Raw genomic sequence first — 21,698 nt, 5'->3', positions numbered from 1 at the left:
AAGGTGATGACTTACCCTCCATCCAAACGTCCTTAATCCGCCAGTATTCAGTGAGAAACGTACAGCATTGTGAATGTAAACAATTGAACGGCTGATATTTATTTCCGTTGATAAACTCAGGTTACAAAACTGCTATAGACGCAGACACATATCCGACTTCAACGACAACCATTAGGTTTACAGACATTTTTTTTGAGGGGGGGCGCGCAAACAAACAAATAAAAACCAATAAAATAAACAAAAAGTTCCTCTCAGTTCAGCGGTGTACACTACTCTGTATCTGCTCTCTATCTACTCAGTAAACCAGATCCTGGGTTCCTCTCCTTGCTAGTGTTTCCCAGAAATCAGCCGGGTTTTTATAAACCAGCAAAAAGAAAGTGAAACTGTCCCTGGTGTGTTTGCAGCTTTGTGGTCTAACTGTGGAAAGTCAGACTTCAATTTCAAATTACACACTGCACAGGAATGCACAAACAGAAGGAAAACAATAAGCAGACACTTAAAGGATAAGATTTATTTCTCTTGCTGAGACCATTTCTGATTTAGAAGGCAGAAATCTTACAGCTTACAAAAAGAGAGGAAAATACACCTTCCTGGAAAAAAAAACCCCCAAAAAGTGACATAATTTGACCAACCAGTATTTTTGCCACAGATTTGAGAAGTTTAACACAAATACAGACTAACTCATTAAACATAAAACCGGCCACACACACACACACACACACACACACACACACACACACACACACACACACAAAAGAAAGGAACCGTCTTATAGACCTTGTCAACTTTGATTCGATTTGGAAAAATGACTAATATGCAAGTGAATCTGTAGCTAAATTTCCTTTATACTGCTGTTAAGATTTCATAGGCACATTATTGCTTTTCGTTGCTGTGTGAAATCCGTGAGTGTCGGTGAGCTTGTGAGAAGTGCCAGCAGTCAGACTGGTTATGGCTGCAGGGTGTGGCACGATTCATCCTTAGAAACTGTCATGATGATAGAGCTGGGAGCAATGCAGCAAAAATGTAATCTGCATTTTCTTTATTGGGAGCATTTTGCCTAGAGGGTCAGCGTTTATTTGCTTATCCCTGAGATGTAAAACATCTAGTCAGATGTGCACGACATGCACTTTCAGGAGTTTAAAACTCCTCTTCAGCGTTGCGGGATCGTGATGCCTTCAGGTGTTTCAAGCGCTCCATGCAGTCTGCCAGACTTCTTTCCCCGTGGACCTTGTTATCTCTCGTCCGCACGTTCACCGTGTCGCTGCTCTTTTCCTTCTCTCCCACCACTGCACATGAAGCCAGTAATAAAACGTTAATGGCACAACCATTACGATATAGTAATATTGTATGATTATTACAGTATACTATAGTATTATAGCATCAAATGTATAGTAATAAAGTATATATAAAAAAGTATATATATAAAAGAAAGTGCTGCGATAAGATTACATTTATTTGAATGAATAATATATAGTTATTAGAGAGAGAGAGAGAGAGAGAGAGAGAGAGAGAGAGAGAGAGAGAGAGAGAGAGTGGATTACCTGCAATTAAACTGAGTTTAACTATTGTATGCAACTGTAAGTTACTATGGTTACAGCGGTTTAAAGCCAGCGCATTAATTTAGAACGGAGATTACACTGACTGGAACTACCTGTGGATTATACGGTTAGATTGCACCCTTTCCAGCCAATCAGAATCGAGTATACAGACACACCATGGTATAATTTAAGATAATGATGGAATATCAGTGCACCCTATACACTGAATGTCTTCTAGCTCTTCATTAATCTTCAGTTTGACCTGAAGCTATGCCAATGTCTGTATAATAAACTGTGTATTATATTAAAGCTACAGTATTCAGGATTATTGAAATCAGAGGCAAAAAATACTTTAAAACATGATGTTCCTGATCTGTTGTGAGTCACCCTGACAATCCTGGCAGGAAATATGTCATACTGTCTACAAGAGAGCGCGAGAGAGTGCAAACAAAGCAAAGAAAATATTAGACTGTAAGAGCAAAAAGTACTCCTGATTGATGGAGCTTTAAATGCTTCTTTATAGAACAGATAACACATTATTTTGTTCAATAATTTAGTGGGAAGCCTGATTTAACCTTGTTTTGGGATTCGTTGTCCAGTTGTCTAAGAACTCATGATAGTAATGGGTCCTTTCTGTTTTGTTTTTTTTTCTCCTTCCTTTTACAAACTCACTCACATCAAGCAGGAGTGAGTCATCTGGTGAGTAACTTGTATTGATTACTCTGTGTTTGGGCTCATGTGGTAACGCTATCCAGCTCACGCTAAATTTGTGTGACAGGTTGGAAAACAAACTACACAGCTAGAATAATCGAATACACGGTGAACGCCGAGGAGGTGATATAAATACGCAAATCAGAAGAAATTAGATGCGAGTTTTGTATTTTAAACATACAGAGAAACACGATCTCTGACGGTGATAGTTGCAAGCCTGTCTCCATCTGAAAGCTAAAATTAGCTGAAATTACAGCAAAACAAAAGGACAGAGCTTTTGCTCTTTAGCTGATACTCAGTAACAGACAATAGCACTGATGTACAGAATAATAATTTTTTTTAATCATAGCTGAAGAGTGATTAACACGCAGGTGCCATTCTAAACCATGCACCATTTCAGTCATCATCATAATAATAATCATAATAATGTTTCATTTATATTACACCTTTCCAGAGTCATTACTATTTAGGCATAATATCTGGTGTTTTGCGTTTTGAATACAGCCCTGAAGTCTGCGAATACACTGAATGTGTACTGGCGTTTTCAGCAATGAGATCCATGTGGTGGAGAACACTGAAGCACTTCCCACATTACAAAATGTTCTTCCACAAGTAGCTAAGACTTTTTCTACCACAGAGACTAAAATTCCAAAATCCTGCATACGGTAACTTGAAATGTTGCCATGTTATGTTTTGCTGTAATATTATGAGTCTATGGTCCAGTGCAGGAGTCAGTATTTTGACAGCCAAGCTCAGCAAGAAAGTTCATAAAAACGCTCATAAAACCACACTGGCACACGGTCTTGTGGGTGAGCTCACAACACAGTACACAATTATAAACACAATGTTCTAACAAAACTTGTTTCAAATGAATGCCTCTTTTCCAACTTACACAGGTGTGAAAACAGTAAAATGCATTACAATCTGCCACAGGTGAATAATCAGTGGATCACTACAAGTTAGTGAAGGTTTGGCGTTTTCCTGTCCATTACCTTCTCCATTCAAGTTAAACAAGACAATTAGGGCTACTAATCCATGTCTAGCATGCATCACTGGTTCATTTTTCCAGACATGAAACAATCGAGAAAGTCTATCTTTTCAGTTTTCAATCCCTAGGTTAATTTTAAAAGTAGACTGCAGCCAAAATAGAGGTGGTGTTCATTTTCTGACCTACTGGTCAGTCACATCTGAATTTGCTTACCTAAAATAAAGTTGTACTGAGCCAACTGTGCGTTTCTGATCTTCTTGTTCAGAGTGCAACCAGGATCCAGATCTACGTCTGTCATCAGGCCTGCGCTGTGAAACTCTTTTTGCACCTGAACAGAGAGAGAGAGAGAGAGAGAGAGAGAGAGAGAGAGAGAGAAAAAAAACAACATTAGTGTTAAGTACTAGTGCAGTTTTCTCTATGTGCGGCATTAACTGAATGTTTGGAGCCTCACTCTTTGTGCATATTCCTCACAAGTGGGTCCAACAGGCACAACCATCACCTGACTTGGGGAAAGCCACAAAGGCCTTGAAAAAAGAAAAAGAAAGAAAGAAAGAAATGATTGAGTCAGCATAAAAGGGAATTGAGAATGTGATGGCCGAGTTCAACCAAGTCCATTGTGATAACAGCACTGTAAAATGTCTCATGATCCATCAGATCTTATGTTTATAATAAATAAATAAATAAATCCTACAAAAATTATAAATTGTAGCATATTTTATCTCTGTTTTTTCATTTATCCAAACTAAAAATGATCATTGCAGGAATATCAGTTAATTAAACACTTACTGTCCAATAAAAATTTATTACCTCATTACTCCTATGCAGTCTTGCTTTAAATAAAAAAAAAAAAAAAAAAAGAAGTTTAACCCAATTTGTTTTATTTATACATACCATTTGCCACCATAGTTTTCTGTCAGGATGGCAATCATCCTCTCAACCGAGCCCAAAATGGCTCTGTGAATGATCACTGGCCTCTTCTTATCATCTCCATCATGACTACAGAGACAGATACATGAAGTGGCAAGCGTCAACAAAAGTACTTTATTGTGCTGCTATATTTCTACTTCATATATCTGAATATAAAACGTGATTTACATTTACGGCATTTGACAAACTTCTTTACAGAACAACTTACATTTGTCTCATTTATACAACTGAGCAGCTGATGGTTAAGGGCCTTGCTCAAGGGTCCAGCAGTGGCAGCTTTTTCGTGCTACTGGTACTTTGTACTAGTAATCCAACATCTAAACCACTGAGCTACCACTTCCTCAATGTATTCTATATTTTTTTAACTAAATATTTATTTACACACCAGTAGTGCAATGAAAATGACAATTTTCACGAGTCAAAGGAAATGTGTAATACAGACAAATGAGCAGTAGGTGTCACTGTTGCATTAATAAGATTTGTACAATAACAAAATCCAGTAAATACACAGTAATAATAATACTGAGGCAGAAATCCACAGCATGTAGATTACCTGACGAAGGTTAGATTGAAGCGGATGGGGAGCTGGAAGTCCAGCTGTATGGTGGCACACTGGTGGTATCTTCCAATGGCATCCTTGATCTGAATGTCAATCTGAGGAATAGAAAAAGTAAAGAACGTAAGCGGTTAGGAAATACACCAAGTAAATCATCATGTTGAAAATATCCGGCTCTTTCTTACCTTTGGTCCATAGAAAGCACCATCTCCAGGGTTCAATACCCATTTCTCCCCGAACTCATTTAGACTGTTCTCTAGTTGCTGTGGAAAACAAAATAAGAAAGATGATGTGTGTGAAAGGCAAAGCACCAGTTTATTTTTATGTTTACATGCACATCAAATTCCGTTTAAGGTCTATATTCGACTCACAGCCATATTCTGAATACGATGTTTATACGCGTACGGGAATCGGAATATTCCTGTATACATACATGGTTGTTGTAAGTGTGCTGAGTTGCCTTTCCTAAATACCTAGCCTACAGTACAGCTAAGCATCTGTTAGCACCCACAATTCCTTATGGACCGAGCTTGAGCATACATCTCCTTTCAGTGAATTTTCTAAATAATGTGTTTACATGCAACAAATTTCTGATTAAAACCGGGATATTCCATGGATGGGGATAAAAATTTTGGGAATCAGAATATTGTCTTACTCTGAATCGGTTTTTACATGAGGCCATACCAATTACAATACTGCCAAATTGTGAATGATATCAGAATATTGATGTGCATGAAAACATACTCAAATTATATCTAACTCAATTTAGCAACCTCATTCAAAGATCTAACACTACAAGAGGTTAGATTAAAAAAAACCTAAACTCTGGTCCAATTTCTCAAACCTGGTTGGTTTGTAGGAGTGCTGCTAGTGCACAAGTAAACGATGAGAAAGTGGCAAAAAGCTGAAATCTAGCTTACCTTCTCAGCCTGATTCCACACATCTGGTTCCCCAAGGAACTTCTCTGGTCTGGTGGAGAGGTTGAGTTTGAAGGTGAAGCCAAATACGTCATACACCGCACGCAGGAACTCCAGACAGCCTTTAATCTCAGACTCAATCTAAACACATTTACATTTATTCATTTAGCAGATGCTTTTAACCAAAGCGCCTTACAAAGGAGGAAATAAAAGTCAAGCGATACATCAAGTGGAGAACAATACAAGTAATGCTACCATGCAAGATTTATAATTGAGTTCTAGAGAAGCAAAGTGCACAGAGTAGAGGTGTAAGAGCCAGAGTAAGGTTTTTTAAATAATGTGGTGTGGAAAAATTTGAACAATTAACTATAGAATATTATTCCAGTCCTAACATACAGTATATTGTGTATGTACTGTGTGTCCATCCATCCTTTACTTTCAGATGTAGTAGTTCATACAATGACTGCATGCATGTACCTTGAGTGGAAAGTGTTAATGCTGTAGTTTCATCATTTTTCATCATTTCATTTAATTTACATGCAATTAGTGGTTTCATTATCATTGTAGGTCTAGTTTGATTTATATAGTCATTAGTGATCATTATTGATCCTAAATGACACCCATCAAATTGCTCCTCACCTGGTCCATAGAGCAGAAGATGTGTGCATCGTCCTGCTGGAAGCGCCGGACACGGGTAAGACCGGTGAGAGCTCCTGAGAGCTCATTACGGTGCAGCACGCCGAAATCAGCCATACGCAGAGGGAGTTCCCTCCAGGACCGTGGCCGATGATCAAACATCAGACTGCAGCGATATAAATAATCAGATGGAGATAATCACTATGTTAAAGTGCCCATGGAATGACTTGACAGCCGCAATTTGATTCTGTAAGTTGACGCATTTCCTTAGATTTCCACAACAGCCAGTAGTGTTTGAGATAGGCCACACCTCCTGAGATACTCACTAGTAGCTTAGCATTCTTAGCAGCTGTGGAAGATTTCTCATGGTCAGTTTGCTCATGGTGACTTTGTCATATTAAATATCCAAGAGCAAACCTTGGAATTGCACCAGGCCATGGGTTATTTACTCGCTCCTAGCTATAGTAGCATGCTTTCATTAACCGAGTAGAACACAAAGTGAATTATATACAAAAACAAGTGTATGTGTCAAGGAGAGATGGTCTTACCAGTGTCCAGGGCAGTTCATGGGCTTAAGAGCGAAGACCTCCTTCTCCACCTCGAAGGAAAACATGTTCTCACTGTAGTGCTGCCAGTGGCCGGAAGTCTGCCACAGTTTGCTGTTGTAGATGTTTGGAGTGACCACTTCCTGGAAGCCCCTCTTCTTGTATTCACTCTGTGGTGCAGAAATATAATAAGGTTACGTCACAAATCTGACACGTACAGTATCTGCACAGCGTTCTGCTACATTTAACACGGATATGAATGACCAGTACGGGATGTGGAGTATTCTGGAATCTTGGAGTATCCTGTGTTAAGGTCAGGTGTATGGCTTTGCAATCACTGAATGAAAATTGGAATTTTTTTCTAGAAATTCCCATATAGGCTAGTGTTTGCTTACTCTCTCATGCTTATTCTCAAAGGGTGGAGATAAACAATCGGTTTAGCAAAAAGATTATGGGTGTGACAGCATTTCAATTGAGCAGATGACTAGGATGCTTGTTGTCAAAGTACAATAAAAGCTTTGCTTGTAAGCAGGTAATACAGGACTTCAAAAAAACACCTTAAAACATATACACATACACACACACACACACACACACTACATAAATATGCAGAAAAACACCGTCTCTGACGCAAACGATTCAACAAAACAATCCTCCTTGACTTACAGCACTGTCTACCTCATCCAACACAGGTGCACTCAAACAAACCGAGTCTACAGGCAGGCCTAACACAATTACTACAAACAAAGCTAATGAGTGAAACCTAATAAATAGTTACATATCTAACCTAATGGTTTCATGCTAGTTACAAAGTTATGATATGAAGATGACACACAGTCCCCTCCAAAACTATAGGAACAGCAAGGCCAATTCAACTGGTTTTGCTGTAGACTCAAGACATTTGGATTTGAGATCAAAAGATGAACATGAGAAGAGAGATTAGAATTTCAGCTTTTATTTCCTGGTATTTATATGGAGATGTGTTAAAATATTGGAACATGGGACTAACAGGGGTTTCTTGTTACCCAGGTGTGTCCTGTTAGATTGTTTGAACAATAAATAGCTCTGAACATCCACTCCAGGTTTTAACCTTCAATTTCACCTTGAAAATTGCATTTGTTAAAAAGGATAAGCCAACATGAAGACCTGAGAGCTGTCAATGGGAGAAAAGCAAGCCGTATTGATGCTGAGAAAAGAGGGGAAATCTATCAGAGGCAGTGCACATTGAGCATAGCCAATACTGTACGTTGGAATGTCCTGAAAAAGAAATAAACCACTGGTGTACTGAGCAACAGACATCGAACAGGTTGGCCAAGGAAAATAACAACAGCTGATGACAAACATTGTGAGAGCTGTGAAGAAAAAGATCTGAATACCAGGAAATAAGAGCCGAAATCCTAAACTCTCGCCTCATATCCATAATAGTAATTTTCAAAGAACAAACATATTTTGTGTAAATCAGACACAGGGAATGTGACAAAAAAATACTTTATCGCATTTGTGCATTGTCCTGTGAGCATTTACCTTTAAAAATGCTGATGCAGTGAGTCATCGTACTGAAATACACACTTATCTAACCTTGACTTGATCAAACTGTTCCTTGTTCTAAATACTACACTGAAAATTTTCAACATAAGACATCTTAAACTTTCTTTGCTTAGACATATTCATTGCTTGCCTTCTTAAACTAACCCATTATTTATTCAAACAGCAAAATGGCACAGTATAATATTCCTACAGCATTTATGATTTGCTAATAAAGCCAGCTGTGTGCAGTATGTTCTACACTGGATCTCTAGGAAAAACAGCTTACCCTTATAAACTCCACCAGTGTGTTGTAGATGTAGGCCCCCTTTGGGAGGAAGAAGCAGCTACCAGGGCTGAGATCATGGAAGAAAAACAAGTCCTGTTCCTGGAAACAAGAAACAACAACAGTGTGTCTGTGTGACTGTCTGCATTCAAGAGACAAAGATTGAGTTCATGCATGAGAAAGAGACGAACAACTTCGGCAACTAAAGACACAATAATTTTAAATATATATATATAAATAAATTAAAAAAAAATTTTTTAAAAGTCAGGGCACAAAAGCTCAGGCTTCTGGTTATCAGTCTTGCTTTAGCTGTGACAAAGCGGTCCCCGTGTGCTCATCGGTGTGCTCCCTGGCAGATGGCACATTAAGGAAACAGACATCTGCCAGCTTTACCCTGTGGCCTCGCTGCTAGTTAACACAGAGCACAGAGGAGCACTGGGATTCCCCACACAGAGCAACTATACTCAAAGCGTGGACAGAGTGCAGCCTGAATCATTTACACTCCTGGAAGACTCCTTACTCATCACGTCCATGCTTTTTCTGCTGGTTTATCAACAAGACCATTTAATCACCAACAGCCATCTTTCCTCACAAACACTAAACCTGGTCCTGCTGAGGGTGACTGCATACAAGAAAAACTGGCTCATGGGGGTGGGTGCTCAATAAATACCTCTTTATTCTTAACAGCTGGAGAAAAACTGAGAGTCACCCATGCAAACACACAATAAATTATATACTGCCAGAGCTTTTGTTTAGATTGTACATGCAAACACAGTGCAAGGTGTTTTGCAAGAAGCAAACAGCTCCCATGGCAGCAAAGATATCCATATTGTAAACCAACTAATCCTAATCAGCTAATACAAATATCCACTCCCTGTGTCCTGTTTCCTGTAATGAATTTTCAGAAAGGGGACATTTATTTGCCGACCGTTCAGGATTTCAGGAAGTTTTTTGCGATTGTTGCAGCCAAAAATGCTTGATTTTTTTTCTAAATTTATGATGCAATGTGCGGAGTTATAGTGCTTTTTGTTTTAGCGAAAACTTCTTGAATTGGTTAAATCACAACAGCACACGTCATTTGCAGTGATGTTTGTTGGTCAGTGAGACCTTTTGATGTTCGGCGCGCGTGATTTGAAAAGGGGTTCGTGCTAAACGTGTATTGTGATGATGTCACATGACACGTCTTGGCCCAAATTTGCAGTAGTTTTGGCCCAAGTCTGCAGTACAAATTGCAAGCTCCTCTGAATATTGCAGAATTTGTTTGATTTTGTGTTCATTTCTGCGATCACAAAATCCTGAAGAGACTGATTTGGTCAGACGGCTGCTTTAACTGAAAAAGCAGAAGGTGTCTCTTGTATCGCTGTCCAAATGTAAAAATCGGAACTGCTAGGGCAAAATGATGCAGTGCATTATGATTTATGCGGTACCTCTCTGTACCAATTTCATGATACTGATCCTACAATCCTTTGCACTGCATAATCAATACCGGACAGATACTTCAAGACCCGCTTCCTCCATGTTTTAATTAAGAAATGCCATTAACTCCATTGCATTAATTTAATTTAAATGTTATTTTAGGTATTATTTTATATCCTCTCACTTTTCAAATTGAACACCAAATACAAGCACGTTACACAATAGTGCAGTGCCACATGAAACAGAATCGCTTAGATCCGGGATCGGATCAGCTTTTTATTGCCCCTGTCCCAACATTTTTGCGACTTGCTGCAGCCATTAAATTCAAAATGACCTTATTTTTTTCTTACAGGTACATTTTCTCAGTTTAAACATTTAATATGTTTTCCATGTTCTATTGTGAATACCATACAGGTTTATCAGATTTGCAAATGATTGCGTTCTGTTTTTATTTACATTTTACACAGCGTCCCAACTTTTTTGGAATTGGGGTTGTACAGTAGTTAGCCTAAAGCTTAGCATCTGTAAGCACCCACAATTCTTTGCAGACTGAGCATGCGCATATATCTCCTATCAGTGGATTTTCTGAATAAGGTGCAACAAATTTCGGATTAAAACCGGCATGTTCCAGGGGTAGGGATCAGAACATCATCTTAATCTGAATCGGGCAATCTGATTGCGGTGTTTACATTACTCGATACTAATTACAATATCGCCAAATTCAGATTAATATCAGAATATCGATGTGCATGTAAACGTAGTCACTGATTCAGTAAGTCACCTTATAACATTACCCATGAAAAACCTGCTTAGTTTTTATTCAGATCATATCGTCAAATCACCCAGCTCTACTGGAGCACGTGGCTTTACGTATTCTTGAATCACATCACACTGCACATGTAAAAGCACAATCCTAAAAACGATGCCATTCTGTCAAATCAGTAAATTTACATCCATACCCGTCCCAGTTTGCGGTGGTCTCTGTTCTTGGCCTCTTCTTGGAATTTCTCCCAGTCCTTCAGCATCTTAGGGTCGGGGAAGGAGATACCATAAACGCGCTGCAAGGTCTCCATGTCTGCCTTGCCTTCCCAGTATGTGGATGAATTCTAAAAATAAAGAAGTCTCCAGTTAAAACAAGGGACCCGGTTTTACATACACAATAACCGACACAGCTCCAGGGTCTCAGACAAAAGGGTCTGATAATCAAATCTTTCAGAGTTAGATTAGTGAGTGGGTAAGTTAGATTAGATTAGTGAGTACCTTATGAATCTTCAAGGCCTTGATCTTCCCAGTGTGTCTTACATGGGGTCCTCTACACAGGTCAATCAATGGCCCACACCTTCAGAGGAACAGATAAGAGCATATAAGAAGAGCATACCTACCAATCTGTTCTCTTTTGATCCAGATGTGTCATGTGCATCCATGTAAAGCTGCTTTATGGCAACGTCTACTGATTATATAATCTCTGTACAAATAAAACTGCACATTCAGGACAGGAGACATCATTCTCACAAAGGCTTTTTCTTTTTTTTTCCTAGCACTGAATAAATTCATACTAAATTCAACACCAGACGCAGTGCAAAAAGTATTTATTAGGGACGCGTCGATGCCAACACTGGCTTCAAGGTATCGGTCTGACACTGTGCTCATTCCCTTAATAATCAGATACCATAATCCACTAATGAACACACAACACAAAATGACAACAATCTGGATGTATTTCCATTAATCATCACAGCAAAGCCGAGCAGACTGCAAGCTTTGCAAAAAAAAAAAATATCAAGAGGAGATACTACAACATCTTCAACATGATCTGATAAAACATATTCATAGTGTTCAAAACTGCTGGGAATTGAGTGCACACAAAGGTATACACAAGCATGAAGCACAGAGACGCACTCTTTCTTTCCACCTCCCCCCCTTCGCTCACCAGGGATTATACAATGTTTCTGAGTCATGAGGCAATTCACAGAACCCTGTGTTCATTTTTAATCAGCACACCTCAGGTCAACCATCTTCATGCTCTGTATTAAAGATACTGCTTAAAAACAGTTTCAACAGAAATCTTAGTACGAGGAGATGATTCTTAGCAGCATGACATACAAAACTACATAAAATCTTCCAAATGCCCCTAATTGATTAATCGCTCATTTCTAAGATACATTATGGGAGTTAGAATCTGGAACCATAATAAATAGAAGAGAAGAGTTAGTCCCACCTGTAAACTGTAGTTGTCGGGGTAGTAACTTTCTCATTCAGGATCCTGCACTTAAACTTGTTGTACTGTGGAAGACACAGAAGCACAAACTTGAGCTAAACCAGGGTTTAAGGAGAGCGTGTCTTCTTTCATGAGCTCCCAGCTCCCACTGTCAAACCCGAGTCAATGGTAAACCTCGAACATACCTTGAACATTTCCAGAAGAGTCTCCTTCTTTACCTCCAACCGCTCAAAGGGCTGCTTCTCCTTGATAATCTTTTTACACAGGTTCTCGAGACAGGGGAAGTCATTACTCGATACGCCTCTGAAAGTGTGTGTGTGTCAGAGCAGGAGAGAAAATAGTTGAGTGTTCATGAATAAACATGAACCAAAAAAAGTAATAATAATAATAAAAAATATAAATAACTTCCAAAGAAATTCCAAACATCTCCTAGATGCCACATTCAGAGGAACTTTCTCTATTACCAGTCACCTTATTCGGCTTTGCTGTTCCACAGCTGACACGTCTACACCATAAACAAGGCGTGACTTGACAGTCAAATCATCTCTTAGAATATCATTAGCATAAATTGGCTTTTCAGCAAGAAAATAACAGTGCTTATTATTTCCTCCCCTCGTACTAATTTGAAAGCACGGTAAAAGAGCCCAGTCGAAGAAAAGGTCAAAGAAAATTGTTCAGAACACATCTTTCCCAAGCTCGCTTTGAACAGATTGGCCGATCAGTCTTTGAAATTAACATTTCTTTAGCGCGTACTGAATATTCAGCCATCGACGGAAGAATTCGTTAAACTAATAAAAGCCTGACCTTGTGCTGAGAGAAGAGAACGCGATTCAAACCCTATTCACTCTTCGAGTCCTGTAATGTATTTTTTTCTCTCTCTCTATGGTTATTAAACTGTCTGGTAAACAAATGACTAAATTCACCTTCCATATAAATGCTATGCAAAGTAAGTCAAGTTCACTAGGCCATGGGGAATTTAAAGATTTATACACCAGAGGCACACTTTTCAGCTGTAGCACCATTTAGCATCAAATATAATAAATATTTCTTATTTATATTTCTTCTTACTCCAGCTGGCAGTTCTGAAACTGCTTTTTGTACACTGGAGAAGATGATCTCATTAATCTTATTCTGCTTTTGCAAACATGACAATACTAAAAATTAACATTAACATTCAAAGGATATAATAGTTCTTCTATTGTGTTAAGAAAAAAACAAAAAAATTCAATAAAATCATAGCAGGCCTATCTAGAGCACAAGAACCATACTGACGCTAACAAATATATACGTTGAAGTTTGAATAGTAATGTTCGAATCATTTGCACACTCACTCGTTCTCCAGGTACATATCGTAGTAGAAGCCGTTCTCGATAGGAGGTCCGTAACACAGGCAGCCTCCGTACACTTTCTCCATGGCCTCACCCATAATGTGGGCACTGGAGTGCCAATAGACCTTAAAACAGAATCATTTCATTTCAATTTAGGCAAGTAAAATACACTATACGGCCAAAAGTTTGTGGACACCTGACCAACACACCCATATGTGTTTATTGAACATCTCAAGCCAGATTTAGTCCCCCTTTGCTGTCATAATATCCTCCACTCTTCTAGGAAGGCTTTCCGCTAAATTTTGGGATGTGGCTGTGGGGATTGGCTTATTCAGTAACTGTGCAGGCCACTCGAGTTCTTCTACTCCAACCTTGGCAAACCATGTCTTCATTACGCACAGGAGCATTGTCGTGCTGGAACAGGTCTGGGTCTCTTAGTGCCAGTGAAGGGAAATTGTAATGCTACAGCATACAAAGACATAGTATAGAATGGTGTGCTTTCAAATTGAAAAGACTCACTTATGACTATGATGGTCAGGTGTCCACAAACATTTGGCCATACAATAAAAGTAAATATGGCTCATGGTTAAAAAAAAAAAAAAAAAACAACAAACAAACAAAAAAAAACTAATTACTGAATCACTACCAAAAAGCCCCACAAGTACAAAATGCCTACTTCTGCAATGATCAGCTGATAAAATTGATAAAAAATCTATTAAGAAAAATGATCAGTGTGGATTTTTATCGTTGAAGCACTGTTAGTGTAAAACGATGACAAAAACATTCAACATAACTGCACATGCAGCACACTATAGCAGGCCATTAATTGCACAGGTAGATGTTGGCTTGCTATGGCGTTACTGTCTGTCGTGTCTCCTCCAGTGCCTGTAGGATTACCACTCTTCCTTCAACTTTGCCAACATGCCTAACGCAACCAAAACTATACAAGCCTCCCTAGTGACTAGGCATGTTAATACATGCTCAGTGTCACTGGTTCCATATAGTTTCCTCCTGCTACACCTAAAACCACCCAGAAAAGTTTGCCTAACACAACCAGAACCATACAGTGACTAAGCCTATGACTATTCCAGGGGACTCGGGGCACAAGGTGGCAGACACACTGGATGAGCTGCCACCCATCAAAGGGCACAATCACACACACATGCACGCCCACTGACACACTACGGACAATTTAAAAATGCCAATCAGCCTACAATGCATGTCTTTGGACTGGGGGAGGAAACCAGAGTACCCATAATTAATTCGACTTACTGCTTGTGCTTCTTCATCGTCAAACTTGAGAAGCTGCAAACTGCAGTCTCCCTCCAACGGTCTGTCAAGGTCCCACACAGCTTGGTCCACTTTGGCAATTACGGTGTTATCAGCAAGGCCTTGGCTGATTGACAATATGAAAAAGCACAGGAACATTTTCAATTACATACCACAAAAGTAAATGGAAAGAATAAAATACTACCTTTTGCTTTAAGCTCTGATTTACATATACACATTTAAGGGACAATGAGTTTTGGAAAGGCGCTTTATAAATAAAATCACAATCACTAAGCTGTTGCTCTGCATTTATTATTTCAGTTCATTAACTCATTATATTGTGCAGTGAAAACCATATTGGATTAATATTTGATTATTATTCTACCTTATAGATATTTCCCCCCTCTCTCCTAACAGTTAACCAAATATCCATTGATTAGCTATCATGGTTATTTCTATATTACGGGTATTTGAATATTATTATTAGTACCTAAAAAAAAAAAAAAAAAAAGAAACATATTTAGAGTAGTTATAATGAAAAAGTACTGTTTATCCTGTACTTGAGGATAATATTTTGTGCAATAACACTAAAATGTGGCTCGCCTTGCTAATTCTGCTCCCTAAATGCTTTATTTACATGTTTGAGGGGGCGGACAGAAATAATGCCTGCTGGACAAAATATACAAAGATTGCAGAATGTGAACATGACCACTAACCATTAGCATTCCATCAAACTATTTTTTATTTTTTTTTGTTAGTTTTGGAAAGAGGAGAGTACAGGTGTCCGGGGGGGGGGGGGGTTGTTTTTTAAATCAGCTCATGTATTCAAGGCCAGAGAGTGAAGAAAAAAAAAAAAAAAAGAAGGAAAACAAAAATTAATCAGTGCCAGAAGCAAATTCCTTCACTGCCAGAAGCGAGTCCTTCCTAATTTCCGTTAATTGACATTTTCACCGCTCAGATAGTGTGTTTGGTCTGAGCTGCTACTGTTGCAAGAGAAATCAATCGGTCTCATCTCATGTTCATGTCTGTCTTAAAGCTTAAACGGTTTTATTTGCTTGTTTTGGTGCACATTGAACGCTTACGTGCAACTGCGCAGAAGCAGAAATTATACTTTAAGGATACAGCCATACCAACTAGAAATAAGAAGAGCCCAAAAGAAACAAATCCTCTCACCTGATGCCACAGGCAACCTGGTATGGTGTGGTCTTCCAGGACTCGCCGTCCACCACTTTCCCATCGGGCAGGGTGATCTTAATGGGCTTACTCTCTTTCTCAGCTCTTTCGGCTATCAGAGCATCATGTTCAGCCTTCAGCTTGTTGTATAGGACCAGACGATCTTCTATGTATTGAGGTTGAGGATTCAGCTGCATGAGGAAAGAGAAAGTTTTTCTTGTTTTTTTGAAATAAAAAAAAATCATAATAACTCATAATTCAATAATGAGGTCATGGAGATCAGTAGAATACGATCAACACTAGGACTGGCTCAGACCAGCTTTTTACCTGAATACTATTTCTTTAAACTCTAATTCTAAATTTACTATACTAAATTCTTAAAGCCCTGAGTGTCTACTTTAATGAGTCATTAAAAATTACCGTAGAGTAAACATCACAAATAAATTCAATGCCGAACACAGGCAGCCCCAAAACTGGCAGAAATTCCTGGCAGCTCATTCCTGCATCACCTACCTCAGCTCTGCCAGCGGTGTCTCCAGCTCCTTTGCTCTTCTTCTTCACTCCATCTTTCCCAGCACTGTTTGCTGCCTTGCCCTGAGACAGATGAATAGGATAGGAGTGTGACTGACTGTAGCAAACATTCAGCACTGCCGATTAAACATGCTGCTCCACCCATTGTAAAAATATTCATGAATCAGTTGAGGCTGCTAATTTTTATCACAATAAAAACAAATGTGGATTTAAGAAGGTACTTGGATATTTAGATGGACTACAATGTGCCGTACTAACTATAACTAGAAAACTACAAGCACTATATACACCATAAACACCACATACACACTATATACACCACAGTGTGGAAGTATCTGTGAAAAAGTATCTGATTTCTTCTGTTTCTGTCTATATATCATACTAAATAATTATGGATCATCAAACAAAATACAAAATAAAACAGTCAACCTGAGTAAACACACAATACAGTTGTTTTTTTTTGTTTGTTGTTTTTTTTTTTTATTGAAGCAAAAAACAAAACAAAAAAAAAACTACCACCCATGTGAAAAACTAACTGTCCCCTTAAACTTAAAATCCAGTTTTAGCAGCAATAACTGCAACCAAATGCTTCCAATAACTGTATATCAGTCTTTCATGGTGCTGTGGTGGAATTCTAGCCCACTCTTCTTTGCAAGTCCTGCCCACTGTATCTCAATTGTGTTCAAGTCAGGATTTTGACTAGGCCATTTCAAAACTTTAATTTAGCTTTTTTCAGCCATTCAGAGTTGGATTTACTCCTATGCTTTGGATCTTGCTGCATAATCCAGTTGCGTTTGAATTTCCATGTAGGGACTGAAGACCGGGTGTTCTCCTTTAGGATCTTGAAACAGCAAAGCATCCCCACACCATCACACTTCCACCACCATGCTTGACCGTGGGTATGATGTTCTTTTTGTGGAATTCACTGTTTGGTTTAAGCCAGATGTAACAGGACAACTGTCTTCCAAACAGTTCCACTTTCGACTAATCAAGCCACAGAGTTTCTAATCAAGCCACATCAAGCTAAAGGTTTGAGGATCATCAAGGTGTGTTTCGCCAAAATTCAGACAAGCCTTAATGTTCTACTGGGTTAGCAGTGGTTTTCACCTCGCCAGTCTTCCATGAATGCCAAGACATCAACAGTGGACCTTTATTGAGCAAGAGAGGCCTTTTCACAGCACTCTACACCACATACACACTACAGGCACAACTAGTTATAATATTATTATTATTATTATTACTATTATTATTAGTATTATTATTATTATTATTATTATTAATAATAATAATAATAATAATAATAAACTTTATTTCTATATAGAGCCTTTAAAAGCAGCTTCTCAAGGCACTTTACAGAATAAGAAAACATCAAGAAAATAAAAAACAGTTAAAAACACAAAACATACAAAAACAACAACAAAAATCAACAAAAAAAACAGACTATTAAGAAAAAGCTAACCTAAAAAATGAGCTTTTAGGTTAGATTTAAAAATGCTAAAATTCTGTGCATCTCTAATATGAGCAGGGAGTGCACTCCAGAGTCTAGGAGCATGGGACGAGAAAGTCCTGTCCCCTACAGAGAGCTGCTGTTTTCATTATGTTAGAATAATTAGCCTCCTAGTTTCAGTGGAACAGTTAGCTCAGTTAGCATGAGCAGTTTGACAACATGCTACCGAAGACTGAAGGCGAGTTAGCGGACAAGCTAACCACATTATGCTACATAGCTTTAAGATACAACATTACCTGCTTCCCTTCTTTGAGTTTTAACTCTTTCATCTGCTCACTGACAGCCTCTTCTGCCATTCTGAGATAATAAAATAACTCAGGACTACAGATAGATCCTCCGTATGGTACTTTTATTGCGCTCTGCAGCCTTTAGCCGTGCCGGCAAACAGCAAGATCTCCCGGATATGGTTCGAATACCTGTACCAATGCTGACGCAACATTGCCGTAATAGTCGGGCTTTCCCTTGACCGACAGCATATTATAGCGAATGATAATGCGTTGTTGCTGTAATGGGCGGGATCTTCTGTGACCTGATAGCAGATTTCAGCCAATGATGTCCCGTAAACTGCAACGTCCGTGTCGCAGTGAAATGATGCAATGTTCACGTTGGAGATCGTGTACTTGTTAAATATTAGCATAATATGACAGCCAGTAAGAAAACAAACAGTAACTTTAAATAGTTTATTTATTATTTTTGATTGCCTATTATTGTATTTATTAATTTAATTAATTATTAATTGCCTCGTCACACTAAAACAACAAGTAAAATAGGATAATAGAATCTATTTCTGAGAATCCATTTGACTAGTCATTTTTTAGGGTAAATTTTATTCAGCATTTGTTAAATATTCAATAATTTACATATTTATTCATTACATGAAAAAGACGACCTCAAATTCAATTCAGTTCTATTAACCAGAAATTTTAAACAGCTTATATTGGTGATTTGAACGAGTTCACGCCAATATAAATATATCTGTAATGCCTTCCATAATTATTGGCATCCTTCATGAAAATCAGCAAAAATTAATCAATAAAATATGTTTTGCTCAAACATACATAAAGATGCATTTAAACATTTTTAAAACAATTTTAAATCATTTTTCATAAAGTGCTTTTTTCATACAAGACATTGGCTTCAAAATTATTGCCATATTTTGTAGTGCTTGCCCATGAGACTTTTTTATTTTTTTTAAAGTCTCTGTAATGACAAGGTCATAGAGGATTCCTGGACCACCACCGTTATATTGTCAGGTTGTGCATGTGGACTGCCCTCTTCAAGTGAGAAAATAGTTATTTGGTTAAAAATCAAAGACCCAGATTATCATTGCATTGATTTTCTGTTTCTGTTATCAGTGCTGTGTTGAAGTTTGGGTCATCATTTTGATTCTACATTGCCCTCCGCTAATATTGGAGCAAAGAAGGCTGTGAACAATTGTCTTTATTGTTTAACCTTTTGATCTTTTTTTTTTTTTTTTAACTCACAAACATACTCTGCTCTGATGGATATCAACAACTGCAAACAAAACACAGATTTATCAAAAAAATATCTTTGTTAAATATAGGTGTGCAAAAATTATTAGCAACCCTATGAATTCATATGAAAAAAATATATATGTAGTTCTATCTGTGGCCAAGTATGAACCCTGGCAGAGGCAATCAGGTTTTTAGACTGAAATATCCTGGTACCTGGCAGAATTCATGATGCCATCAATCATCCCAAGAGGCATAAAGCCGTCAAAGCATCAGTGATCCTCCACAATCTTTTTTCACAGGATTTCTTCAGTAATTCTCTCCAGTGTATTCATCACAAATATATATATAAAAATATCTTTATATCTGTAGAATATGTGTGTGTGTGTGTGTATATATATATATATATATATATATATATATATATATATATATATATATATATATATATATATATATATATATATATATATATATATATATATATATATATATATATATATATATATATATCCTGTATATGCCAGGAAGCTTTCTCCTCTGGCTATTTAAAATTGTGTCATTTTATTTTGTTGACATAATATAATGATGTCTATAAGTGCTCTAACACCCAAATCCACAAACTAGTAGTAAACTAGTGGTTTTATCCACTCGTTTTACCCAAACGTATCCTTTTGCCTAGTTTAGCTTTTCCATTGTCTAACAAGTTGAATTTTAAGTCAGATATCTCTGGAATACAGCTGATGTTCAGGTGAATTCAGTCCCATATGGATTGCTTGGGAATCCACTACCATGTCCCAGTACTACTATGTAACCCATAATGCCTCGAGGAACTCGAGGACAAATTTAGAGTGGCATTGAAGTGCATATAAATGTGCCACTTTATTACCCAGGTAAGGGAAGAGAGGAGAGAGAGAGTGTTCCGGCACGTATTGAGTGCGAGATTCAATTTCATGCACAGACACTTGCTTAAGAAGGTGAGACTGTGTCAGATTGACCTGAGCTCTTGCCGTGAGTTCTTGTAATTTTCTGCACATTTGACTTGGCTCGTAGCCCAAGAGCATGCTCTGACACTCAAGTGTTAGCAGAATACATAGCACTTGCATATGTCTGCTTGAACTTAAATAAATCTAATTGAAAGGGTTAGACAGGTATTTATTTAAAATATTAAAATCTAAGATTATGATTTCATTTTTCATGTTAAAGCATATGAGTCAATAATTACTCTGATTTATTAATAATTACAGAGTGTCCCAAATGTCTCAAAAAAGGGGAAATTAACACCTTTTTTTCAGCAAAATGTCTTCCAAAAATTTTCAAACGTGTGTGTGTGTGTGTATTTTTATTTTATTTATTTATTTATTTCAAATAGCCGTTAAGAACGCCTTTGGCAAAATAAGAACATAATGAAATCATTCTTATGGCTGGATCAGGAAGCTGTCTCAAGGTTGCGATGGACTTTAACAGGAAACATGGCAAGCACATCACATGACACTGCTGCCAAACTTGTTAACAAATTCAAAAACACTGGAAATGGATATCCACGAACATCCACAGACGAAGGCACAACCAACATGGTGCTGGCGTACTGTACATAGTCCCTTATGTATGGAAACCTTTGGGGAACCCTGCAGTAAAACTTATAGGGAAGGTGAGAGTATGGGCTACTTTACACCGGACATGTTTCTGAAACATTTTTTCCATAAATGTCAGAGGTGCGTCACATGCAGTAGTCCACACCTTCTGTACCAGAGGCATATATTTACGGAAATGAACTTCATGCAAGTATGTGAACACTTTGTGTGAGCATTTGTGTGAGCAATATCTGAGCATTTTGAGCTATCGGTTTTGAACACCTTTGCATACTAAATTTAAGGAGACTGTGCCAAAACACAATTCATAATAACGCAGCACAACGCTGCATTTTGAATGTTGCAGCTAGGAGCACTATAGCAGGAAGTTCCATTCAATCGCATTTTAGTGCTCTAATGTCTTTACCACTTAACATGTTATATATTTAAGAAGGGCTTTTTTGATTAGAATAAAATCATGTTTGAGGATTTGGATGATTTTATTGCGGTCATGAGATATACTACATGGCCAAAAGTTTGTGGACGCCTAACCATCAGACCCATATGTGCTTTTTGAACATCCCA

The 21,698-nt window shown here is 38.0% G+C and overlaps 1 protein-coding gene across 1 annotated transcript; it reads right to left on the bottom strand.

Annotated features, from left to right (window-relative positions):
• Positions 1-491: 491 nt before the first annotated feature.
• On the bottom strand, positions 492-18,505 carry tars1 (threonyl-tRNA synthetase 1). Its single transcript, XM_017452242.3, has 19 exons — positions 18,307-18,505; positions 16,546-16,626; positions 16,033-16,223; positions 14,863-14,986; positions 13,594-13,715; positions 12,448-12,565; positions 12,263-12,327; positions 11,305-11,383; positions 11,004-11,150; positions 8,632-8,730; positions 6,822-6,988; positions 6,277-6,439; positions 5,641-5,778; positions 4,906-4,983; positions 4,718-4,818; positions 4,129-4,233; positions 3,689-3,761; positions 3,451-3,565; positions 492-1,286 (listed from the first exon to the last, which is right to left on the bottom strand). The coding sequence occupies exons 1-19, from the start codon at positions 18,364-18,366 to the stop codon at positions 1,138-1,140; spliced, it is 2,175 nt and encodes a 724-aa protein (XP_017307731.1). The 5' UTR covers positions 18,367-18,505; the 3' UTR covers positions 492-1,137.
• Positions 18,506-21,698: the final 3,193 nt, after the last annotated feature.

Source organism: Ictalurus punctatus, chromosome 22, assembly GCF_001660625.3.
Source record: "Ictalurus punctatus breed USDA103 chromosome 22, Coco_2.0, whole genome shotgun sequence".
Lineage (NCBI taxonomy): Eukaryota > Metazoa > Chordata > Actinopteri > Siluriformes > Ictaluridae > Ictalurus > Ictalurus punctatus.
This window is presented reverse-complemented; position numbering and strand designations above follow the sequence as displayed.